Source organism: Salvelinus alpinus, chromosome 13 (assembly GCF_045679555.1).
Source record: "Salvelinus alpinus chromosome 13, SLU_Salpinus.1, whole genome shotgun sequence".
NCBI classification, from domain to species: domain Eukaryota; kingdom Metazoa; phylum Chordata; class Actinopteri; order Salmoniformes; family Salmonidae; genus Salvelinus; species Salvelinus alpinus.
In genome coordinates, this window is record NC_092098.1 from 25694252 (window position 1) to 25703452 (window position 9201).

The 9201-nt window shown below is 41.9% G+C and overlaps 1 protein-coding gene across 2 annotated transcripts; it reads left to right on the forward strand.

Moving 5' to 3' along the window:
• The first annotated feature begins 2044 nt into the window (after positions 1-2044).
• LOC139537446 (E3 ubiquitin-protein ligase RNFT1-like) lies at positions 2045-8958 on the forward strand. 2 transcript variants are annotated; one of them, XM_071338744.1, is made up of 9 exons: positions 2045-2224; positions 2964-3427; positions 3528-3604; positions 3704-3804; positions 4817-4970; positions 6779-6937; positions 7086-7151; positions 7336-7437; positions 7625-8958. In XM_071338744.1, exons 1-9 carry the CDS (start codon positions 2199-2201, stop codon positions 7757-7759), a joined length of 1284 nt encoding a protein of 427 aa, XP_071194845.1. In that variant the 5' UTR covers positions 2045-2198; the 3' UTR covers positions 7760-8958. The 2 variants fall into 2 exon arrangements, with proteins under 2 accessions (XP_071194845.1, XP_071194846.1); XM_071338745.1 differs by lacking the exon at positions 2045-2224 and adding an exon at positions 2372-2468.
• Positions 8959-9201: the final 243 nt, after the last annotated feature.

Consider the following 9201-nt stretch of genomic DNA (forward strand, 5'->3'; position numbering starts at 1 on the left):
CGACTCGGTGAAACATAAGATATTACAGTTTTTAATGTCCCATTGGTAGGATATACGTGTTTTCAGTTCGTCCCATTTATTTTCCAGCGACTGAACGTTAGCTAGCAGGACGGAAGGCAAAGGCAGATTAGCCACTCGTCGCCTGATCCTCAACAAGGCACCCTGATCTTTTTCCGCACAATCTCAGTTTCGGGTATCTGACCCTGGTCGGGTGTCTGTAGGATCTCCCTCCCGTCCGACTCATTGAAGAAAAACTCTTTATCTAATCTGAGGTGAGTAATCGCAGTTCTGATGTCCAGAAGCTCTTTTCGGTCATAAGAGCCGGTAGCAGCAACATTATGTACAAAACAATTTACGAACAACGCGAAAAAACAAACAAAAAAATAGCATGATTTGTTAAGAGCCGATAAGATGGCAGCCATCCCCTCCGGCGCCATCTTTAAACTGGCTTTCCCATTGAAGACATCATCCAAAGAATCAGACCTTCCCCATGACAGGACACTAGGTCTCCAACAGCTCCTTGGATTTCAGCACTCGGATAGCCATGGCTCTTCAACATTGACAACAGTGGCTCTGTGGTCCACAGAGTATTCACAGTTTGTAAGTCGCTCTGGATAAGAGCGTCTGCTAAATGACTTAAATGTAAATGTAAATGTAACCGCATTGGCTCAAGGTTCCTCAGAGTCCCAACATTCCATTGTCGCTGCTCATCTGTGCAGGCTATGCCAGTTAGCCACTGGACACTGCATTCTGCACCTGTGATATAACGTTTGTTACAAAAAAAGACATTCAGAAAAAAATCCTATTATTAAAAATTGTGTGACTGAGGACTATGTGATCAACTTAATTCAAACACATGCACGTTTCATCATAAACTTACCTTGCTACTGTTCCCAATGAGATGAGACCACTTTTACTTACCATACTTTAGGCATTACCCCCAACCACAAGGATATTTTACAAACCTTATTCACACAGAAAAACAATAACACTAAAGAAATACATGTGATGCTAACATTTTTAAATAAATGTTATACCCTACTCACCTGTACTCCATAAACTTACATTGCTTCACCAACATGTGACTTGACAGGATCCTTACAGACTCCCCACATGAATAAGGCAGTTCTGTTGATCACACAAATAAATGTAACATAACCAATAAATCATGACATTCTCAATCCAGCTTTCATCCAACAAAACGTTTGGTCTAACTGCTATGTTAAGCCTGACTATTTTATCATTCTGTGTCTAGATAAGGCAGTATTGCGCACTTTCATCTATAAAAAGGAACGAAAAAAATAAACTATAAACATAAATTACAAGACCAAGAAATGTGAATATTGATCATAGATATCATCTGAGAACTCTATTGGTTATAGTAACTGTCACCACAACACATGCAGGCTGCTATAATCGCTTATGTTAAGTAATTTTAGACATAGAAATGCAAGTGACTTTGCTTATTTTCCTACCTTCCACAAAATGTAGGCTGCATGACTTTCCAATGTCAGCGATGCACGCGCATCCAGCCGTCTATACTGATCCGTTGTTGGAAAGGTACCCAAGCAGTGTGGTAAGAGCTGCTTGATTGGCTGGCCTGAACATCTGCCTTAAAAAATACCAATCCTTTTCCCCTCCTGGTGAAGAACTCGGCTCACCTTACCACTGTGGAGGTACTGATAGGCGTCTGTATTCTTGTAATTTTTCATAGTGGAACCATCCACTCCCAAGGAGAGCACGACGTAATTAAAAATGTCCCCATACGTAATTTCAGGCAATTTGATCAATTAATCATGGACGGATGGCCTATGGTTATCATCCGACCTCCGAATAGCCATGTGTGTGTGTTCCCAAATGTGAGCCATGTTTTTGTTTATTTGTTAAGACGTGTTAATGACGTGCGGTTTTATATTATTAGCTAGCCACCGCTCTGAGGTAATTCGCTAGCGTTGAAGGAAGTTGTGAAACGGAAACACAAACACAATCGAGTCAGAATGGAACTGGGTCAAGTGGGCGGGGCTACATAAAGCGAATAACGGCACAGATATAAAGATGAGTCCTCTATCTAGCTCTATGCTCCCAAACGATAGGATTATGGTTTAACTTGCGAATTAGTTTTCTTTTAGGTTGTTTCTTTTATTTTCGTTCAATTTTGGGTTTTGGACAGATTATTAGATGGAGAACGGTGGCTTGTCATGAAACTCCAGACTCAGTATGACAGGTATTTTAAACCTTTCTGCTTGCATTGCTAAAGAAACGTTATAACAACGTTAGCCTAGCTAGCTGCTAACGTTAGCCGTTTGGCAAAGATCTGTCATCCGAAATCTAACAGTACAGTAGTTAGCTAACTGCCATCTCTATCATGTTCCAGGTGGCTCATTCACCCCCCCCCCCTCCTCTCCCATGCAGAACATATTCCCCAGGTCGTTGTTGTAAATATGTTTTCAGTCTACTTACCTGGTGAAGTAAGGGTACTTTAAAAGAAATCCTGTAATCAGTGCCAACACGGTCAACAACCTCTTAATGATATTTATATTTGTCAAAAAGCTGTCAATTGTAATGTTGATCTGACAGCTTGCCACAGTTAACGACACAGTTAATGTTAGCTAGCTGTTTCGCTAGCTACTAATGTACGTTAGCTAGTTGACTCACTCCCTAAATGTAAACAAAAGAGAAAACCGTTGCTAGATAGACCAAATACAAAAGTGTGTATTGATATATATATATTGATGAAAACACCGTCCTGAATCTGATTGTCATTTAGCCAGCCAAAGTAACATTACTAGGCTGCATCACAATATTTGTTTATGCTGTCAACAACCTGTAAGTTACTGTAGCTAGGCCTAGCTAGCGAACATAGCGTGAAAAAGTTAGCTAGATTGTTAGCTAGCATCTGCACATTTAGAACCACACGGCATCTTATCTTTCCTCCTTAACCTCTAACGATTTATTTGTTGAAGGAGTGATTCCAAAAGAACGTTGAAATCGAGGGAATCCCCAACTGTGATGCAGCCTAACTCCAGTGAGCTGGGTGCCCATCAGGCAGGACATGGTTTGTCTCTGACGCTACTGACCAGGACACCAGCAGGGGCTACAGGGGGCTCTGCTGTCCCGGAGACTAGTGGAGAGGTCCGGGTACCTATCCTCTCCAGCGGGCCCTGGGAGTCATGTAGAGGAGGGGCGTCATCCCGTAGGTCCAGAGCCAGTTCCAGAACCAGTTCCCACAGCCACTCTCATTCACATTGTGGGGGACACCAGCACTCCCACAGTGAGCCCAGTGAGGCGGACCCGGCTGATGCTGATCTGGAGTCAGGGGAGCCCAGCACCTCATTCTTGGAGCTGCGCTACCTCTTCCGCTGGGTTCAGAAGAGTCTTCCTTTCATAATCATCCTTTGTGCTAAACTGGTCATCCAACATGCCCTAGGTAAGTGTCGGGCAACAATAACATAGCTATACAGTCAGGAACAACTTTTTATTTATCTCAAGTTAGTTTGAAATAAATATAATTCATGACATTGTTGCAGGTCTAGCTGTTGGAGTTGGCTTATTTACAACTTTTCTTTATGTGAATAAGAACATTCAAACCCAAGTCTTTCTTCAGGTAAGTCACTAACAGTAACACTATTTCTTCATTCATTTCTACATCAGTGTTTAAACACTATTCAAACCTCTGAATATGATCCTTCATGTATCTCCTCAGGATCGTCGGTCAAAGATAGAGTGCATATGGCTGCTCCTCTTCCTGGTGTCCTCCACACTCCTGCTTTACTACACTTTTCTCACTGAGACACTTTACTATTGGTAAGACACTTCCGTTTCCCCTTACTTCACTTACCAGAGCAGACCTGGGCCCAACTTCCCGATAGCAATGGAATATTTTTACAAGTGTTTTTAAGTGATGCATCTTTCCTACAAAGGCCGAAGATGTAACGTGATTCCCGAGAACGTTCGCTAAATGCGTCGTTGAGGCCTGTGTCGATACTGATAGGACCGAAGGAAAGGCAGCGCTGCTCTTGGATCAGCTTTCTCCATTCAAATCTTACCTTTAACATTCAAATTTTTCCACAATACTGACGACGGAGCAGCTCTTAGAAAGATATCACCTTTGACTGCCGATATTGAGGCGGCTTATTCTAATGCTTACCCTACAATAATGCACTAAATCAAGAATTGCCGCCACAATGCGCACATGTTGTTACACATCATGAAATGAGTCAAAAATTTAACATTAGCCTCCAATTAGCTAAATAGAACTCAGTTGAATGAACATGAAATTGATTTCGACATTTTAAATTATATAGGCCTGTAGCATATACTGTAAGCTATTCATCTTTTAATTCAGTCATCTGTTTTAATTTGAATCATCTTTTTATCCTTCGACATTGTCAACTTTGTATTTGTAGTCAACTTTGTTGTGAAGTTACCGGTGGTCACAGAGAGACAGATAAACATATTGATTCTATGTTTAGTGGAGGTCTTCTGTGTATAAAGTGACGTGGTAAGGAAAAAACTAATCTAACGAAGCACAGCTGTTCTATAACAAGATTTTTCAAGTGCAACTTTAGTAACAATTCTTTTGGGAAACAGCTCAGAGATTTAACAATGCTGCTACTGAAGTTCTAATGATGAACTTAGCCTTAAGATGCTTTTGGGAAACCGGGCCCAGAACAGAAAACCGAATAGAATAGGAAAACCTTATTGGATACACATTGTGGACATTTGCGGTTGACATAGTGACATAATACACAAAAGAAACCAACATTAAAATCATCAGGAGCATAATATGTAATCCACATCTTTTCCTCGTTCTCAGCCTCATCTTCCTAAACCCAGCTGTTGAGACCCTAGGTTTCTGGGAGGTCCTATGGGTGGTGGGCGTCACCAACTTCACACTCAAGTTCCTCATCATGTGGTTTAAGTGCCTTATCCTACTGCTGCCCTCTAACCTGGTGACCTACAGATCCCAGGTAACGAAGAAATACAATACAGCTTTATTGATCCACTATACAATTGTTAATTTTTCTGTCACAGATGGAAGGATGCTCTCTCCAGTTGTGTGACTACAAGTAGGCTATGCTCATTCGCTCTTGTCAGACACAGGTGACAGATGGCTCTAGTCTCCACTGTGAAGAACTGAAATAGAAATTGCAGCACTTCGGAAAGTATTCAGACCCCTTCCCGTTTTCCAGATTTTGATACGTTACAGCCTAATTCTAAAATGGAATAAAAAATAAAAAAATCCTCATCAATCTACACGCAATACCCCATAATGACAAAGCAAAAACAGTTTTTTTGGAATACCTTATTTACGTAAATATTCAGACCCTTTAATATGAGGCTCGAAATTGAACTCAGGTGCATCCTGTTCCATTGATCATCCTTGATGTTTCTACAACTTGATTTGAGTCCACCTGTGGTAAATTCAATTGATTGGACATGATTTGGAAAGGCACACACCTGTTTATGTAAGGTCCCACAGTTGACGGTGCATGTCAGCGCAAAAACCAAGCCATGAGGTCGAAGGAATTATCCGTAGAGCTCCGAGACAGGTTTGTGTCAAGGTACAGATCTGGGGAAGGGTACCAAAACAATTCTGCAGCATTGAATGTCCCCAAGAACACAGTGGCCTCCATCATTCTTAAATAGAAGAAGTTTGGAACCACCAAGACTCTTCCTAGAGCTGGACGTCCGGCCAAACTGAGCAATCAGGGGAGAAGGGCCTTGGTCAGGGAGGTGATCAAGAACCCGATGGAGCTCTGTCAGAGTGACCAGAGTTCCTCTGTGGAGATGGGGGAACCTTCCGGAAGAACAACCATCTTTGTAGTACTCCACCAATCAGGCCTTTATGGTAGAGTGGCCAGACTGAAGCCACTTCTCAGTAAAAGGCATGACAGCCCACTTGGATTTTGCCAAAAGGCACCTAAAGGACTCTCAGTCCATGAGAAACAAGATTCTCTGGTCTGATGAAACCAAGATTGAACTCTTTGGCCTGAATGCCAAGTGTCACGTCTGGAAGAAACCTGGCACCATCCCTACGGTGAAGCATGGTGGTGGCAGCATCATGCTGTAGGGATGTTTTTCAGCGGCAGAGACTGGGAGACGATGACTGGAGCAAAGTACAGAGAGCTAGAGAGATCCTTGATGAAAACCTGCTCCAGAGCACTCAGGACCTCAGACTGGGGTGAAGGTTCACCTTCCAACAGGACAACAACCCTAAGCACACATCCAAGACAACGCAGGAGTGGCTTCGGGACAAGTCTCTGAATGTCCTTGAGTGGCCCAGCCATAGCCTGGACTTGAACCCGATTGAACATCTCTGGAGAGACCTGAAAATAACTGTGCAGCGACACTCCCATTCAACCTGACAGAGCTTGAGAGGATCTGCAGAGAAGAATGGGAGGAACTCCCCAAATACAGGTGTGCTACGCTTGTATCATCATACCCAAGAAGACTTGAGGCTGTAATCGCTGCCAAAGGTGCTTCAACGATGTACTGAGTAGAGTCTGAATATTATGTAAATGTGATATTTCAGTTTTTTGCTAGAATTTTAAAAAATAACTGTTTTTGCTTTGTCATTATGGGGTATTGTGTGTAGATTGATAAGGGGGGGGGGAAATTCATACATTTTTAGAATAAGGCTGTAACATAGCAAAATGCGGAAAAAGTCAAGGGGTCTGAAATACTTTCCGAATTAATTGTAGGTTCTACCAGCATTTTGGGGGCCCAAAAGGTATGGAGAGAAAGCATTCATCTATGCCTTTCTGTCTGTCCCCAGGGACGGTGGTACATGCTGACTGAAGAGGTGGGCCAGGTGTACCAGGCTGTGGCTCCCACCCCCCTATGGTTCCGCTACCTGGTCACCTACCAGAAAGTGGATGGAAATACAGGCCTCACCCTGGGAGTTCTGCTGGCTTTGGTCTACTTCATACTCAAGGTGACTGACCTTATGACTGCATCACACTGCATTTATCAAAGATGTATGTTTTGAAGTGGCTCCTTACTAGTGGAAATTCTGAAAACGGCTACATTGTATTTTTTTCACCTTTGTTTAAATGTACTAAACTCTTACTTTTGAAATGTAGCTTTTAGGATTGTATGGACAGTGGGGGTCTTTCCAGAAAACTGTGAGGATATTTCTCAGTGGTGAGGTACAGTACTTTAAATACATCAATATGTTAACTGTTTCCTTAGTGGTGGTATGTGGGTTGACTGACAAGTGACTACTGTCTTGAACAGTCTTGCTCATGTGTATCATGTGAGTATAATGGCGACACTTGTAAGGAGTTTGGATGACTTTGTGGATTGTAAATATGCGTTGTTCCTCCTCCTCAGCACACGGGGGCAGCAGCCACCAGGAGCCAGTGCAGTGAGGCTGGGGACATCTGTCCTATCTGTCAGGCAGAGTACAGAGACCCAAGGGCCCTCCTGTGTCAGGTGAGATACACCACTCATCCATGAGACGGCAAACACTAATATTACTGACTTTTCTTTACTCCTACTATGTAGTTACACATACTAGTTTGATTTCAATATTCCAGCCACACAAGGGTATACTCATTGTGTTCCTTTTGATTCTGCACATGGTTGGATAAAGAATGCCTGTTTATTCTCTCAACAACAGCACATTTTTTGTGACGAGTGCATTGCTCTCTGGTTCAACCGGGAGAAGATGTGTCCACTCTGCCGCACGGCCATCACAGACAAGGTCCACAAGTGGAGGGACGGGGCCACGTCACCTTACCTCCAAATCTACTGAGAGAAGGAGACAATGGAGGAAAGAAGTGGAGACTCTTAGACACTGTTTGCGATGTGTGAATGATAGTTGTATTGACAGCAATACTCCACTCATCATTGGCTTGTGAAGCTGATGACCACGCTGTTCCTCCATTCATTAAGGGCTGTGCCTACTACTGGCCAACGTCAGTAAGAGCGCATAATATTTGCAATAGGATTGGGATGCATTCAGCACCTTGGCATGTTACTGTTACTGTTGCAACTGTAACTCCCTCTCCGACTGTCACTTTTCTACACGACTGACTGACGGTAGTTCTCTCTCTGCATGCCCTCTAGTGCTGTTTTTAGTTCCTTTTCTTTTCAAACGTTTATATTTTTTTATCATGATGTGGAAATATTCATGTTTTTTGTTTTCACAGCCAGCCTAAAAAAACAGACCAGACAGCCTCTTTCTTTATTAGGCAGAGCTGTCAGGGAATAGCCTGTTACCACATCTGTGTTTGCCATTGACCATAGGAGTTGGCAAGACAGCACAAACTGATCTTGCACCAGGCTAGTCCGGGAATACCTGGGGGTTTCTCCTACTTGTAAATAGGGGTGGCTTCATGAGAGTAATATGTTAGAGTATTTTAATCAGATGTATTATATCACTCCCTCCTAAATCATACCAAATTAAAACACGCTTTGATCTTTGTTTGGTAGATACCTGGTCTTTCAAACACTTTTCTCTTTGAGTGGCAAAGAATCCAGCGTGTTGCAAAGGGGATGCCATTCTGTGTCTGATACAGGCACTCAGGCTAGTAGTGGTTAAAGAACAAAATGTATTCAACACATTGAGAAACAATAACAAACACCAAGGTTGCTATTTAAGAAGTTCTTAATTTTGGAGATTTATTCTTTTCAAATAAAGTCAGATTTTCTACATTTGTTTTCCAGATGACAAATTTGAGATTTGGTTTGATCCAAAAATTATTTTTCTAAAGCGATGACGGTTACATCCTTTTTGAAAACCAAAGAGTGGGAGAATCCATTTATTTTATTATCATATTTAACTATGTAGTGAAATTTCATTTTTTTCTTGCATAAAGTCGTTCAATCAACAAATGAAATTAAATATATAAAATTCCTTTTCTTTTCAATTATAGCCTAGAATTCAAATTGGCTCTGGGCGTTTACATTTACTCACAATATAATACACACAATGTTTAAGCTTGTTATGAACCAACTTTGTCTTTCAGTTATTTACAACCCATTCATCATTAAAATGAAGTGTGCAGAGGTGAGGGACACACAGAAAAGCATCAATCTAGCCTGTCCCTGTTCACTTACTGTTCTCAGGAGGAATTCACAGTAACATGAAACATATGTACCATATTATCTAATGTTCCATTAGGACTGCCATAGAAGTGAACTGAAGGCATATATACTGAACAAAATATAAACACAACCTGGTAAGTGTTGGTC

Excerpts from the sequence above, each read along its gene's own strand:
- LOC139537446 (XM_071338744.1), top strand. The coding sequence starts at position 2,199 with ATGAAACTCCAGACTCAGTATGACAG. Across the intron at positions 3,428-3,527 it reads GGTCATCCAACATGCCCTAG|GTCTAGCTGTTGGAGTTGGC; the intron begins GTAAGTGTCGGG and ends ACATTGTTGCAG. Across the intron at positions 6,938-7,085 it reads TGGTCTACTTCATACTCAAG|CTTTTAGGATTGTATGGACA; the intron begins GTGACTGACCTT and ends TTTGAAATGTAG.